The sequence below is a fragment of the Accipiter gentilis genome, unplaced genomic scaffold (assembly GCF_929443795.1).
Source record: "Accipiter gentilis unplaced genomic scaffold, bAccGen1.1, whole genome shotgun sequence".
In the NCBI taxonomy this organism is placed as follows: domain Eukaryota; kingdom Metazoa; phylum Chordata; class Aves; order Accipitriformes; family Accipitridae; genus Astur; species Astur gentilis.
Window position 1 is genome coordinate 390706 of NW_026060823.1, and position 15579 is coordinate 406284.

Genomic DNA, 15579 nt, shown 5'->3' on the forward strand with positions numbered 1-15579 from the left:
TGCATCCGGTGGCTCTATGAGACTGCTTTGCTTTGCTGTGTTTTGCAGTTTTCTTGCATTGTATTGGTCTGTATTTGCCTTTGCCCTGTGGTGTTTTGTTGTGTATTTGTATCGACTGTCATGTGAGACTGTCTCGCATTGCCTGGCCCTGCATTGTGTTTTGTATTGCAGTGCTCTGTACTTGTATGGATTGCCACCTGAGACTGCCTTGCCTTCTATGGTTCTGTATTGGTTTTGTATTGTTTTGGTCTGTACTTGTATTGACTGTCACGTGAGAGTCTCTTGCATTGGCCCTGTTCTGTTTTGTCTGGTATGGCAAGGCTCTGAGTTGTTTTGCCTTGACTGAGGTAAGAGTACTGCCTTGTATGGCATTACATTTGCATGTGAATTACATGGCTCTATGTTTGTGTGTGTCTTGTATGGCATTGTAGAGGCAGCGTAGAAGGTTTAATGACTTCGGGCTCTTTGCATGCAGAGTTGAGGGGATCGCAATTGGACTGTGAACTAGCATTGAGTAAGGCAGGAACTGGGCAATGGTGTTCATCTTGTTTATGCAGATGCTTTGTGGCAAGTCTCTAGAAATGGTCAAGGCCTTGAGGTCTAAGTAGCAGCGTGATGGGTCTTGGAGCGATCGGTAACTTTGGGACAGCTCTGTGTTTGTGATGCTCTGTTTTTTTCAAGTGTCATGGAGGACACTGGCTGTGAGGATGTGTTATTTTTGGAATAGGTGGGAAGCAGGGTAGGGGAGTGGTGGAGGACTTCTCTCTCGAGGATGAAGTGTCTGTTGACAAGCTTTGTGTGTTGTTTTTGCAGGTGATGACAGGGCACGAGAGGTGCTTGAAAGAACCTTGCGTTTAGGTGACATGGCGCTACGGAGGTTGGACTGTGACACGTGGCACTGTGAAAGCTAATTATCGGGTTGAAAATGCACGGATGGTGGAGATGATGGTGCGTGTTGAAATGTTGGTGTAACGGAAGGGCAGTTTGTGGGGAGGTTGGTTGGAAGGAGGTTGGGCTGGGGCCTGGGTTTTTGCAGGTAGGGTGCTTTTTTGAGGCCCCTGCTGCTGCAGACGGGGTGACGGCCTCTTGAGGCCTGTGGACGGTATGATGGATGAGTTGAGAGTGAGGGCTGGCGTTCATGTGATCTGAACGAGTGGTGTGTTGTGAATGTCTCTAACCTTGTAGGGTTCTGTGGTTAAGCCTTTTTGGTTTTTTTTTCCTTTCAGGTTGGATGTAGAGTTGAGATGTTTTTCAGGGAATTAGGAAAAAAACCCCAAACTTAGAATAAAAAACCCCAGCTGGGATATGGGTTGGTTTTTGGTGTGTCCTCCCCTGCCCCATTTATTTTTTCTTTTCCCTGGTCCCAGCTGCTCCATGAGGCAATGTTGATTGCCAATGTTTGGACTGGGGTCTGCCTCGGGCCTGGGTTTTCAAAGGCAGGGCGATTTTTTTTGTTTGTGGTTTTTTGTTTTTTTTTTTTTTTTTTTTTTTCCAAGGCTCCCGGGAACGGTGTTCCTGTGGAGCGCTCCCCTGGAACCTGGTAATTGCCAGTCAGCACAGAGAGATATGTTGTTCGGTGGATGGTCTTTGGAAGACAGTTGAGGATTTTGTGGGGGGAGTTGGACTAGATGGCCAGCATGGAGTAGGCCAGGGTTGTGAAGTGCGTGAGTGTAACTGTATTTGTCTGTGGTGGGTTTGTAAAATATTTGGTTGCTCTTTGTAGCTTGTGATGTAATGATATTTTTCAATTTCTGGTTTTGTGTCGAGGTGTGGAAGTGGACGGTCTGTCAAGATGATTGGAGGTCACTCGTTTGGTGCCCGGGAACAGGGATCATGGCGGTAATGTCACCTCAGGGAGTAAAACTTCTGGATGTGCAGCGATGTATGTAATGGGAGCGAGGTATGTGGAAAAGACCACTCCGTAGAGCATTGCAGGTACTAAATAGTGGCATTTCTTCTTCAGGTAATGCTAAATTTTTGGAGTTTACATGTATTTGTAAAAATAGTGATTAAAAGAGGACTAAATCTAATAGTGTCAAATATTTGACGAGTGAGGCCATAAGTCTTTTCTATATATTGTAGAAAAAGTACATTGTAGAATTGGATTGAAATACTGACATAGCTGAATCTATGTGGAATGAGTAATGGACCAAATGAAGCACTAAAAATAAAATGTAAAAAAGACAGGTAATTATGTGTCCTTGTGGGAATTACAGTACTAATGGCAATCACAAAGGGAAGCGTAGAGGGAAGCATGGGCGTTTAGTGCCCATAGGTAAACTTAGCTGTTGAAGTAAGTGAAAGTGTCTGTTGGAATTAGGCATCCAAGGGCGAGTTGTAGATACCTTGAGGTAAATGTAGCTGCTGCTGGGTTAATGGAAAGGGGGTGCATTCCTTCCTCTAGTGATTGCAGAACTTTGAAATTGGAGCTGTAGGTAGAGAACCGTGAAATGGGCTCGGGCGTGGTGCGGTGCCGAAATGGGCTCGGGCGCATGTGTTACTTTTCTTAAAGGGGCTGAGGTACTGTGTAACTCTGAAATGGGCTTGATGAGTGGATAACATGTGTGTAATATGTGAGGGGTTTTTTTATTCTGTTGTCCTTCTCTTTCCCTGACCCTTTGTGGTGCTCTCTACTCTTTTCATTCATGTCTTCTCTCTCTCTCTCCAACCTCCTGTGCTTTTCATAGTCTCTCTCTATCTCTTGTCATTATTATCATCTGACGCTCTGTGTTACTTTCTGTCCCATCGTATCATGTTGTATGTTTCTCCTGCTTTTTTCTTCATCTGTCCAGATCCCTGTCCCTTGTTTCTTCTATTGCTGTCCCTCTGCCTTGCTTCCTCTTGCCATCTTTTCTGTATTTCTCTCTGTTCCCTTCCCTCTTCCATCCTTTCTAACTGTATCCCCCTCTCCAGCTAGCTGTCCCTTCTCTTTTCTCTCTTCCTCCATGTCTCTCTCGCAGCCTATCAATCACAGTTGTTTTTTCCTCCAGTGCTGTCCTGCTCTGTCCCTTGTTTCTCACTCTCGTTCTGTCATGCTCCCTGTGTCTTTTTGGAACTCCTCCATCTCTGTCCTGTAGCCTATCACTATTTTTTTCTTCTGCCATCCCTTTGTCCTTCTTCCAGTCTTTGTGTCTCTCTCCCTTTGTTCTCCCTCCCTTCTTTTTTTTTCCTTTCTTGCTACATCTCTGTTCTGTACCACAAAAGCACGGAGGGTGTTTAGTAACAGAGAAGAAGGATATAGGCAAGGACAAAGGAAATTAATGGCTGTTATTCGGGAAGAAAGGGGAAGAGGGCCTAGACGAGACTTGCCCCGACTGGGCAAGGATCAATGCGCTTTGTGTAAGAAATTCAGTCATTGGTAGAGGGAATGCCCAGGGAACAAGGAGCATCAGAGGGCTCAAACAGGAAGAACAGTAGCCTCTGTGAAGGGAGACTGACGAGAACCTGGGGAATCTACCCTAGCGGATCCACTGGTTATAATTAAGCTAGGGAAAACAGAACAAGAGGTAGAATTTTTGGTAGATACAGGAGCAACATACTCGGTTTTGAATCAGGCTTTGATGCCCCGGGGAATGATTATGTCACGGTGAAAGGAGCGACTGGCCAAAGTGAAAAGGCATAGTTTTGTAAACCTTTAGAATATAAATTAGGAAAACAGTGGGGCATTCATAAATTTTTATATATGCCGAACTCCCCAAAGGCCCTTTTGGGAAGGGACTTGTTGGAACCATTGGGAGCAAAAATTGTATTCAAGAAGGGAGAAATTACTCTGGAGGTAAAAGATCAGCAAAATATTCAAATATTGAGCCTAACCTTAACCAGTCTCCCCCTAGAAGGAATCATTAATGAGGACATCTTAAAGCAAGTGTACCCGGGGGTATGGGCTACCGATGCACCTGGAAGAGCGAAAAGTGTTCCACCTGTTGAAGTTAGGATCAAGGAAGGCCAAAAGCTGGTAAGAATTAAACAATATCCCCTAAAGAAGAAAGACAGAGAAGGAATCCGGCCGGTGATAGAAAAATTTTTGCAGTTGGGACTATTAAAAGAGTGTGAGTCTGAATTCAATCCCCCTATATTACCTGTTCGGAAGCCCGATGGGTCATATTGGGTGGTCCAAGACTTATGGGCGGTGAATAAGATAACTGAAGATCTTTACCCGGTAGCGGCGAACCCATAGACCCTGTTAACCGTGCTAACACCTGAATTGACTTGGTTTAGTGTTTTAGATTTGAAGGATGCTTTCGTTTGCCTCCCTCTCCATGAAGCCAGGCAAAACTTACTCACATTTGAATGGGAAAAGCCCAAGAGCGGTCGAAAGACCCAGCTCACTTGGACGGCCTTGCCACAAGGATTTAAGAATAGGCCTACCGTTTTTGGCAATCGGTTTGCGAAAGACTTGGAATCCTGGGAAACCCCGTCTGAGGAGGGGAAGCTGTTGCAGTATGTGGATGATATCCCGATCGCCACCAAAACGGAGAAAGATTGTACGACGTGGGCGGCGAGTCTGTTGAATTTCCTGGGACTTCAGGGGTACCGGGTATCCAAGAAAAAGGCACAGGTAATGCAAGGCAAAGTGAATTATTTGGGCTATGAAATTAGTGCGGGACAAAGACCTTTGGGACAGGCCTGTAAAGAGGCAATATGTCAAACTGGGAGACCTCAGACAGTAGAAGAGTTATGGACTTTTCTGGGAATGACAGGGTGGTGCCGATTGTGGATCTATAATTACGGATTGCTTGTTAAACCACTGTATGCGTTGACAGCCACTAAGCAGAAACACCTTGAGTGGAATAAGGAGACCGAACGAGCCTTTGAGCTACCAAAAAAGGCTTTGATGTCGGCCCTGGCCTTAGGACTCCCAGATGCGAGTAAGCTGTTTCTTCTTTACTCCCATGAGAAGCAGGGCATTGCTCTGGGAATATTAGCACAAAACCTGGGCCCGTATCGATGGGCAGTTGCCTACCTCTCTAAGCAGTTAGACACGACTGCAAAAGGTTGGCCTGGATGCCTGCGGGCGGTTGCGGCTGTGATACTAAATACACAGGAAGCCCGAAAGTTTACTCTGGGCCAGAAGATGACTGTTCTGGTGTCTCACGCAGTATCAGCAGTACCGGAAGCAAAAGGCGGACACTGGCTCTCTCCACAAAGATTCCTGAGATATCAAGCTATATTGGTAGCGCGGGATGACGTGGAGATTGTAGTCGCTAACATTGTCAACCCAGCTTCTTTTCTCAGCAGGAACACAGGAGAACCGGTACATCGTGACCGTTTGGAAACCATCGAAGCAACGTACGCCAGTTGCCCAGACGTGAAAGACGGCCCCATGGAAAACGGGGAAACTCGCTTCACAGACGGAAGCAGTTACGTCCTAAACAGTAATCGACACGCGGGATACGCCGTCACTGCCAGCCAAGAGGTAATAGAATCGGGGGCTTTGCCCAGGAACACCTCCGCACAGAAGGCAGAAATAATTGCTCTAACCCGCGCCCTGGAATTGGCCCAGGGCAAAGTTGTGAACATTTAGACAGACTCAAAATATGCCTTTGGAGTTGTACACGCACGTGGAGCAATTTGGAAGGAGAGAGGACTAGTGAGTTCTCAAGGGAAAAATATCAAACACGCAGAAGAAATTCTGAAGTTACTGGAAGCTGTCCAGCTCCCTAAGAAAGTAGCAATTATGCATATTAAGGCACACCAGAAAGCGAGCTCAGATTTGGAAAAAGGGAACGAGCTGGCGGACAGAGAGGCAAAACAAGTGGCCAAAACACAGGTAAAAACAGAAGGGGCCTTAATTCCTGATAGGTGGATTTCCCTAGAAGGTAAGCCAGAATACACTAAGGAAGATCAAAAGCTCATTACAGGTTTAGAAGGGTCATATAATGAAGAGGGGTGGGCTCATACCCCACAGGGAAAGCTAATCGTTCCCTCTTGCTTATTATGGCATTTGATAGGGGAGGAACATAGGAAAAGACATTGGGGAACAGAAGCCCTGTATAATCATCCGATAGGAGAAATTGTGGCTAGGAATTTATACGCCACGGTGAGGCAGTGTGATCGCACAACAGTGTGATCTTTGCCTCCAGACTAATCCTAAGAGCACCCCCAAGCTGGAAATGGGCCAGACTGCAAAAGGCAATGGGCCTGGACAACAATGGCAAATTGCTAATGTTTATTCATTACTAAAACACACCCACTTGTGATTTGCAGCTATGCATGTTCCGTAGCTTTCTCATGGGAACTTCTTCAAAAGTTACTTATGAAGTTATGCCAAGGTCACACTGTCCCTGTTTTTCTCCTGATATCAGCAAAGCCAGCTATTTTCGGCCAAGGCCTAGTCTTGCTGCTCAAACTGACATTCTTTCACACAGAACTCTGCTCGCACAGCTTTTCTATAGACCCATGTCCTTTTTCATGAAGCCAATTCCCAACAATTCCCCCTTTTTCTTTTTGTGCGAGTAGAGCTTGGTGTGTCAGCTTTGAGACTCCTTTTATCATGCACCCATACGGAATTCTAACTATTACACAGATTGATATCAATATACCCAACCATCATAAGGCTTCCTTAATCAATGACATTACCCATAGTGTTATCCCGCCGAATATTGATTGTAACACTCCATCAAACCAACTAGTTTCTTGCTGGATCTTTGTGTATGTTTCTTCAGCCAATCTATTTGTTTGTATATAGATTGAGGTAAAATTTTAACACCTGCTGTATTGCCCTTTGCAAAGATCTGTGAACACAATTAATTAAACACAGTAAAAACAACATTATACCTAATAAAATACATAAGCACACAAAAAGAGGTTTGATTAATAGCTTTAGCTAGTGACACCCAAACATTCTTACTGTCCCATGGTGTTAACCGATGTGGATCAATCACCGGTGTCACTGTCATGCTGCTTACTACAGTCAGTGTGTTCGATATCAATCTCAGCATAAGGTTTCAAATTTATGGGTAAATCAGGAACGTATCTGCCAGACATGGAGGATGTGATGGGGTTTTTTTGTTGTGGGTTTTTTTTTTTTTGTTTGTTTTGTTTTGTTTTGTTTTTTTTGTCCAATTGCTGCCAAGGCTTGCCATCCCGGTGCACTTAGTTGTCTTGTAGAAGTTAAGGTACCGCTGCCCCACAATAAATCCAGCAGCGGCTGTAAGTCTGTATTTGTAATACCACAACAAGGTTGAATCCACTGTAGGTCTCCGTTTAAATCTTTCTCCCTCTTTTTGTTTTTGAGCAATCCAGGCTTGCTTAATAACTTGGGATGCCATTTTCCTTAATAAGCTGAACAAGGTAAAACTATTACAATAGCTAAAATCACAGTAACTACAATAATGCCCATAATTCTTTGAGCCAACCCGTTACCCCTAATGACCCAGACCATGAGGAAAATGAACCATCTATACATTCTTGTGCCATCTTGCTCCACGAACTCAGCCCAGCAATCGGTAGGTGCCAGCTTTCCGTGGGCGTCCCCACAGAGGCAACGATGGCCTCACTGTACACCAGCCCGATGCTCTTCGGAAAATCCCAGTATTTATACATTTGCAGAGGAACGGGTTTTAGCACACGTGGCCAGCGGGTGCCAAAAGTCCGCCTCGGTTGCAATCTATGACGCATGCGCTCGCTGGCCAGGCGCGCTGCACGAGTCATAGCCATCTTGTCTATTGGTTCATGGGCTTTACGATACAGTTGCGATGCACAGAGAATCTTGACCTGTTATGTTAGCCAAGGTGACCTATACATTAGTTTTTGGCTGAGGTAGTATTCATATTGCCACATCATCTATGATGCTCCAGATGATGATGGTCATGCAAATCGAACAGGAGTCCATCGTGGGCCTGTATCTGTGGAAACACAATCAACCTCGTTCCCAGGTTATTAATGGAAATAGACCTTACCCCTAATTTTGGCTTTAACTAACTTTTACCCCACACTGTCTTCCCGTAATCACACTATGTTTAATCAAATTATGCTTTACACACTTTTTACCTAAAGCAGGTTCTATATACAATAAGGCACGCTGTTCTGAAAACCTCTCTGAAGGACTCCGTGTCCACTAGTAATACTCTATTAGTTAGAATCTGTCAGATCAGTGGCTCCAGCACCCGCCGGTGCCGTGCCAGTCGCCATTGGAACAATTCCGGGTCCAGCATCAGTGCGAAGCCATGGCTTGTCCCACTTAGCCAGGATCTCCCAGTAAGTTTTACTTCTGCTGATCTGCACCATTTCCTGGATTCTGGGTCCTTAGACATTACCATGATTCCTGTACTTTGTTGCGTCCTTTCTGCCTGTAAAAGAACATGATGCACTACCATTGGTGGGTCTTTGTGATCACCTGTCAATCTAAGATAATTTAGCACAAATAAGGCTTTGGCCAATCGTTCCTCTGGGAGTAAGCCCTGGGTTCCCCCCTTTTGTTTTTGCAGCATGTTCTTTTAGGGTTTGGTTGGCCCATTCGACAATAGCCTGTCCTGTGGGAAGATGTGGAATACCGGTACCGTGGTGAATTCCCCACAAATTACAAAATCGAGCAAATCGTGTAGAACCATAGGCTGGGCCGTTGTCCATCTTAATTTCTTGAGGCACACCCAGTACTGCAAAAGAAGCGTGAAGATGTCATTCAATATGTAAGGCCTTTTCTCCAGTTCGTGCCGTGGCCCACATGGCAGCAGGATAGGTATCAATACACACATGCACAGAACGCTTTGCACCAAACCACATGACATGGGTGAAATCCATTTGCCACAATTGCAATGGCAAAAGACCTCGTCGGTTAACCCCACAGCCCAAGCCGAGCCCTTCCTTTTGACAATCAGGGCATGCTTTAACGATACCTTGGGCATCAGTAAGTGGTAAGTCAAATTGCTTTGCTAACATCCTAGCGGGTTGGTGCAAGAACGCATGCGATTGCCGTGCTTTGTTGAAAACGATTCCCTGGAGGAGGCTCCCGTGGCGCTGCAACCAATTGGTCAACTCTGTCATTTCCCGTTTCTCATCTGCACAGTGTTCTCATACCCAAGAGTTCTACCAGAGGGGTCATATTGCCATTAGTGATGCCGCAAAGATTCCGCACCCACTGGATATCTCCCACAAGCTTCTGGACATCATGTAACATTGAAATTTCTCATGTTATTTGAACCTTCTGAGGTTTAACATTGCTAGCATTTATGTGCCACCCCAAATACTTCCAAGGTGCTGCCTTTTGCACCTTTTCAGGAGTGATTATTACTCCGCGATGGCTTAAGATGTCCTGCAATTGAGTTAAAATCTCATCCTGTGGCAAGTTACTGAGGTAACTGCTTTCTTACAGGCTCTGATGCCCAGGCCACATACACCTGACGCATCGTGGGGGAATTGCGCATTCATTGCGGTAACACGACCCAATGGTATCTCTTATAGGGTTCTGCCTTGTTAATCGATGGTACCGAAAAGGCGAACCGTTCAGCGCCATCTGGGTGCAATCTTTTAGATTTATAATTAACAAATCCCATTCTTCTGGAAGCATAACTGGAGATGGCAAACCTGGCTGCAGGGCTCCCATACTGTGCATCACCACATTCACAGCTCTGAGATCATGTAACAGTCTCCGCTTCCCACTTTTCTTGGGAATGGTAAATATTGATGTATTCCATGGACTAGTAGAAGGAACAACTTGTCCCGCTCTCAACTGGTCCTCAACTAACCCTTGTATTTTTAGTAGCCTTTCAGAATTTAGCAGCTACTGATCAATCCAAACAGGTTCATCTGTTTTCCAGTTAATTTTCAGAATCGGCTACCCCTCAGTGACCGCTCCTAAAAAGGATGCGTCACTAACATTGCCTTCATTTGGCTCAATAAATCATGGCCTACGAGGCCAAACAATTCAGTTGGGGTAGTCATGACATACGGACACGTCGTAATGTGTTCACCATCGGGGAACACAAATGTAATTGGTAGCTGACTTACTAAGGTGGCTTGTGTGCCCCCTATCCCTGCAATACCAAAGTTTGGATTGATCGATGGCCATGATGGAGGCCAAATGCATTGTGAAATAATCATAACATCAGCACCTGTATTGATTGTCATCGGTTTCTTGACAACAACTCCATCGGGCCCTTCCAATTGCACTACCTTTTCTGGTTTACCTCTTGTTGCGTCCATGGCAAAGTATACCTGCGGTTTCCCTGTGGAGCCGAATCCACCATCTCCACGTTGTACTTCACCTGGGTTCGGAACACACGACCTGAATGGAACTAATTGTGCTATTCTGGTACCTTTAGGAATAGAAACAGGAGGGATTAAAACATGAATCATAATTTTCACAGTCCCACAATAATCTGCATCAATAAGCCCTGGGAGCACCAGAATTCCTTCTAGAGCTGTTGAAGATTGCCCCATTAAAAATGCACTAAGTCCAAACCCCAATGGTCCCTTTATGTTGACTGCGGTTTCCACATCCACTCTGGAGCTTCCTGCGGTGGCGGATCTGGTGGTTGCGAGGCTGCCTGAGGGCTGGCAGCTCAAGCCCCTTGCATTCGTGTCGTCGCGCGAGGGGCCTTCGCAGTCGGTGTAAAGTTTCCCTTCTTCCTGTATTCTTGGTGGTATGGTTATCTTTCTTACACTTGTTGCAGCACTTACTGTTAACAGTACCTGTACATTTGCTCCTAATGTGTCCACGTTTGCCACAGTTAGAACACTTGACCAAGGGTGTCTTACTGGCCTTGTGTTTCTTTGTAGCTCCTTGGAGAGCTGTGGCAGCATAGGCTACTTTCTGTGAGTCCACTGATCGATCCGTGTATTCTATCATATCAACGATGTCTGCATTTTTCGGCAAATTACACAATGCTTTGCGTGTCTTTTCAGTAGCATTTTCAAAAGCGAGTATTTTGAACGTGTTTTCTTTCATGCCCTCGTTCATGTCAGGGTGGTCATAAATTGTATTCTCCTGTTTCACCTGGGTAAAAGCATGGCTGTACATATTGTCTGGTACGGTAAGAAAAGCTTGATACGCCAAGATCTGTGATAGATGATGAACCTCAGTGACACATTGTAACTGAGCGTTCCCTGATGCGAAGGGTCCAGCACCCATCGGCATCTGCATGGTTACTCCCCATAGGGGATCTGTTTGTTGTCGTGATGTTGCTTGTTCCCTATCACAGAGCTTCTCCCGCTGCCAGAAAAACACTAACATTCGGGCGGGTGTCAAAATCAACTGTGCTAGCTGTTTAATATCTTGAGGTATCAGCGTATCAGCAGAAAAAATGAATTGCAGTATTTGGTGAGTTAACGCAGATTTGATTCCCTACTGACTCACAGCATTCCTTAATTTCTCAATGACCTTCCAGTCAAACACCTCCCATTTTTTCTGTCCATTTGATGCAATAACTGGGAATGCTTAGAGCATAGTCCCTTCTATAATGGCATCTGTTATTACACCCCTCCAATGTCTCTGCCTTTCTTCTGCAGCGGCTATTACAGGCGGCTCCGCGTCTGTCACGGGTGCGGTTGGTTTCCCCGTCTCTTTTCCCCATTTCCTTTAACAATTCTAACATTGTCTCTTTTTGTTCTATTATTAGAGTAGCCAAGTCCTTGTTTGCATTATTTGAATCAGGGTGTATGCTAGGTATAATTTGTTCATGTTGAACGGTGGTATCTGAGGGCTGGTTTTTCGTAGGCAGATTTTTACTCACTCCCTGATTCTGTAGGGTTTCCTTTAATCGTACGGTTAGGGAGGCTTGGGAACTGTCGGATGGCTGATTAATATCGGCAGTCCCAGGGAGTGGAGCAGAAGTCAAGGGCACGAGAGTAGGCGAACAAGCTCCAAAAAGTCTCTCTCGCTGCATTATGTTTTTCTCCCCGCTTTTCCCTTTCGCTTGCGGTTGGAGAGAGAGAGCAGCAAAAGCAGACGCAGACGCTTTACGATCTGCTTTCATTTCTTACAGAGTTGTCTTAATCAATTTCCGTAAAGTTACAAGATCTTTAACTTCTTTAGACCCGTCACTAATTTCATCCCATAGGGAGGTTCCGATAGCATTCCAGGTACTAAGCTCAAAAGCTGTACCCACACTAATTGAAAGGTTTCTGTCCTTGCTTCATTAGTTTTTTAGCTGATTTATCATCATCAGTTACCATATCCCATAATACGTCTCCTAATCTACGCCATTCACTCTCCTTAAATAATAAATCCGGATTCTTAAAGCATCCCTTAACGCGACCCAGCGTGACTAACCCCGAAATTTGCTTAATGCAGTTTACTCCCCGCTTTTCTAAAAAGCATTGTAATAATTTTAGGGCTACCTCTTGATCCATTGCCGGCCGGCTTCTTGATACTCCTGGGTGCTACCTTGATTAAGGCACCTCGGTTAAAAAGTCTTTGCAGCCTTTTTCCAGTAGCCCTCACTGACGGCGAACCCCTTTTGGACGGTCCAGGCACGAGAGTTAACACACCAACCAAGACGATCAGCGTTCGGTTAATCTTTTGCCCCCCGGTCGCTGCTACCGGTGCTTCTCAGTGTCCGTCGCTCCAATTCCCCTTTCTTCGGTCCCCGTTCGGGCGCCATTTGTTGGAGCGGCGGAGGAATGCACATAAGTCGACCCAATATGAGTGATAGAAGTGATTCAACTTTATTTGCACGGATAGCTCATATTTATACAGTTTGCGATAATTATGCCTACTAGTCCTAATATGATTGGTACATTGCTAATGTTTATTCATTACTAAAACACACCCACTTGTGGTTGGCAGCTACGCGTGTTCAGTAACTTTCTCCTGAGAACTTCTTCAAAAGTTACTTGTGAAGTTATGCCAAGGTCACACCGTCCCTGTCTTTCTCCTGATAACAGCGAGACCAGCTGTTGTTTTTCTCCCAATATCAGTAAAGCCAGCTATTTTCAGCCAAGGCCTAGTCTTGTTGCTCAAACTGACATTCTTTCACACAGAACTCTGCTCGCACAACTTTTCCACAGGCCCATGTCCTTTTTCAGCAAGCCACTTCCCAACAAAAGGTATTCCTAGAAAAAGTTTCCCGTTTATAAAGCAGGAGTTTGTTGGGGCTGAATTACAGTTCCTTTGTAACTGAATTGGGTCAATATTCCGAAAAAGGGGAATATGTTTATTTTTGAAACAGGTCAATACTTGCATGTGTTGTGCTGGCAAGGAGGAGGCTTCTTAAATGTAGAACTTGTTAAATTTAAAAGCACACCTCCACTCTCCATAGTATTGCTTCTATGTTAATTCAGGGTTAAGATATTCGTTCACTTCAGTTTCTGTGAATCTGTTAGGGCAGCGTGCTCTAAGGTGATGGGAGGGAGCAGGGGGAAGAAGGGGAGGAGGAAAAGCAAAATATCTGGAACCTGCTCTTCCATGACTCCTGCAAACTGTAATGTTATTTTTTTTTTTCCCAAGCCTGAAAACTGTACTTGGCAGTGGGATTGTGGCTATCTTGTTAATATTCTTCCTTCCTTTCTTGTTTTGGCCTCTCCAGGAAGCGATTCGAGTAATCCTTGGAAATCTTGATGATTTACATGCATTTTCTACAGACCACTATCTTTCTGTGTACCCTTTCTTTCCTACTTGTAAAAGAAAAGGTCCAATGACTTGTATCTGTTGGGCATTGCTTAATTTGACATTCCTGCCTAGTAGTGCGCAGATCTTTAGCTGGAGTACGACTCCTCTGAGCTTCGCAGTTTTACATTAGCTGAAGATCCTCCTCAGTTGTTGCCTTCACCAGAGAACTGATGTATGTAAAAAGAATGTTTTGCAGTGTTTTCAGATGGCCACCCCTGCGTTCCAAATCTGATTTAGCCAGAGAAAACGAACGTGCATATATAAAGTCCCAGGAAGCCCACGTAATGCGATTGCAAGGGAAGCTAGTGCGTTGTTTCAAAAGGTTAATAAAATGTAAAGCGCTCCTTACAGGCGCAGCAGCGTTGGCCCTCTAGTAGAGAAGACCGCAGTAGTTTTCTTGTAAGGTACATTAGGATTAAGTATTGTAGTTGCTGTAGTGTAAAGGGTTACGGAGAAGTTACTCTCCTGAGGCTGTTGTTGCAGAGAAAAGTAAGTTAGTGGAAGGAGAAGCCTTTTCAGTCCTAAGGTGCGTCAGTTTGTGAATCGGATCAGGCCTTTCGGCATCATCTCCTCCCGTGATTCCGAGTGCCCAGGAGTAATGAACACCCGCGTGTTTCCGCCTCCAAGGCATCCCCTTCCAGTCTCGGCAGACTGCGTTATTGCCACCCCTGGTCCTAGCAGGCAAGAACGAGATCATCCTCTTTCTCTGTCAGAAGCTGGTAGGTATGAGAGCAACTTATTCCTGTTGCTGCCAGGAAGAGAAAGTAGCCCAGAGCATCGTCAGACTGGAGGCACCCAAACAAAGGAAGCCTCGTTGTTGGTTTGCTTCGCTAAAGCGCAGCCAGTTTTGCCTGCGTGCTTGAGGAGGGTTTGATTCACGAGCTTGTATTTCTGGAACTGGGAAGTCCATCCACCTGCTCAGGCAGCACCGGGCCCTGCGGAGAACTGCAAGCTCAGAGGCCTGGCGTGATGAGTTGTCCTGCAGTCTGTGTGTCGGGCTCCTCGCTGTAGCATACCTCTTAGTTAATCGCCAGCTGTGGGAGTCCTTGAAGCCAAACTCAAACGAACAATTTCATCCCTTAAAGGAACTGACTGTGTCATCTAGGCAAATCTTGGGCTTCATCTCTGGTCCTCAGGATGCAAATGGAGTAAAAGTATTCATGCTATCTGTTTCTTCCTGAGGTCAGAGGCACGTAAGAAGGCTGCTGCCTGGCGTCACCCATTCGTGCATGCATGAGCTCCTAGGTGTGCGAACTGCACCCCCAGGAAGGAACGTCTGTAACTGTGGCGTTTGTCATGTCAATTATCTTTTGTTCTCCCATTTTGAGGAGGACTGTGAAGTGAATGTAATGATGCTAGTCCTGTGAATCCTAGTCCTTTTCAGGTTTAAAAATAATTTTTAAAATAATTACTTTTTAGTTAGGAAAGCTGATGAGGTTTTCTTCACAGGGTTGGGAGAGCCTGGCATGTTGTTTTTTGCGGGAAGATGTGAGGACTGAAGCCAGATGCAGTTAAGGAAACACAGTGCTATGAATGCAAGCAACTGATGGAAGAGTGTCACCTGGATGAGTGTTTCTTGTAATGTGTTACTAGCGTATGGTGTCTCCTCACATCTCATTTCTCCGCTGTGTAGTTCGATGTGTCACTTGTTCAGCTGCTGCTGCTCATTAAATATAAATCTCCATTGGCAGGAGCAGTTACAGGGTCGTGGATCTTGGACCAAGATCCTCAAAACCCCCTAGCTATGCGAGGTTTCCCTGCCGCACGTGCACTGCCTTTGTGTCCTGACGCTCTGTTTCTCCAGGAATGTCAGTATTTGCGTGGGGAGTTTCAAGGACCTGCCTGTGGATGCGACGGCCCCTACGCCCCTGATGTATTCTTCTGGTGCTGCATCCTCTTCTTCGCCACCTTTGCCCTGTCAAGCTTCTTGAAGAAGTTTAAAACCAGCCGCTACTTTCCAACCAGAGTAAGTAGAAGGAGGTGGCCAGTGTCCATCTCCGCACTCGTTTCCCAAAATGGCTTTCCTGGAG

General features: G+C 45.5%; 1 protein-coding gene and 1 long non-coding RNA gene across 32 annotated transcripts in view; one reads left to right on the forward strand and one right to left on the reverse strand.

Moving 5' to 3' along the window:
• The window catches only part of LOC126036761 (electroneutral sodium bicarbonate exchanger 1-like), a 340015-nt gene that overhangs the window by 198634 nt on the left and 125802 nt on the right, over positions 1–15579 (forward strand). For 7 of the 30 annotated variants that reach the window (XM_049796841.1, XM_049796825.1, XM_049796830.1 and 4 more), the window contains one exon: positions 15354–15515. The exons of 13 other annotated variants lie outside the window; for them this stretch is intronic. In XM_049796841.1, the coding sequence (XP_049652798.1) occupies positions 15354–15515 (162 nt within the window). Of the gene's footprint in view, positions 1–403; positions 949–1767; positions 1936–3833; positions 3956–4013; positions 4559–5235; positions 5417–15353; positions 15516–15579 lie in introns of those variants that run through there. 10 more of the 30 variants (XM_049796822.1, XM_049796824.1, XM_049796833.1 and 7 more) reach the window with 9 other exon arrangements.
• The window catches only part of LOC126036771 (uncharacterized), a 251573-nt gene that overhangs the window by 28877 nt on the left and 207117 nt on the right, over positions 1–15579 (reverse strand). The window lies entirely within an intron of this gene.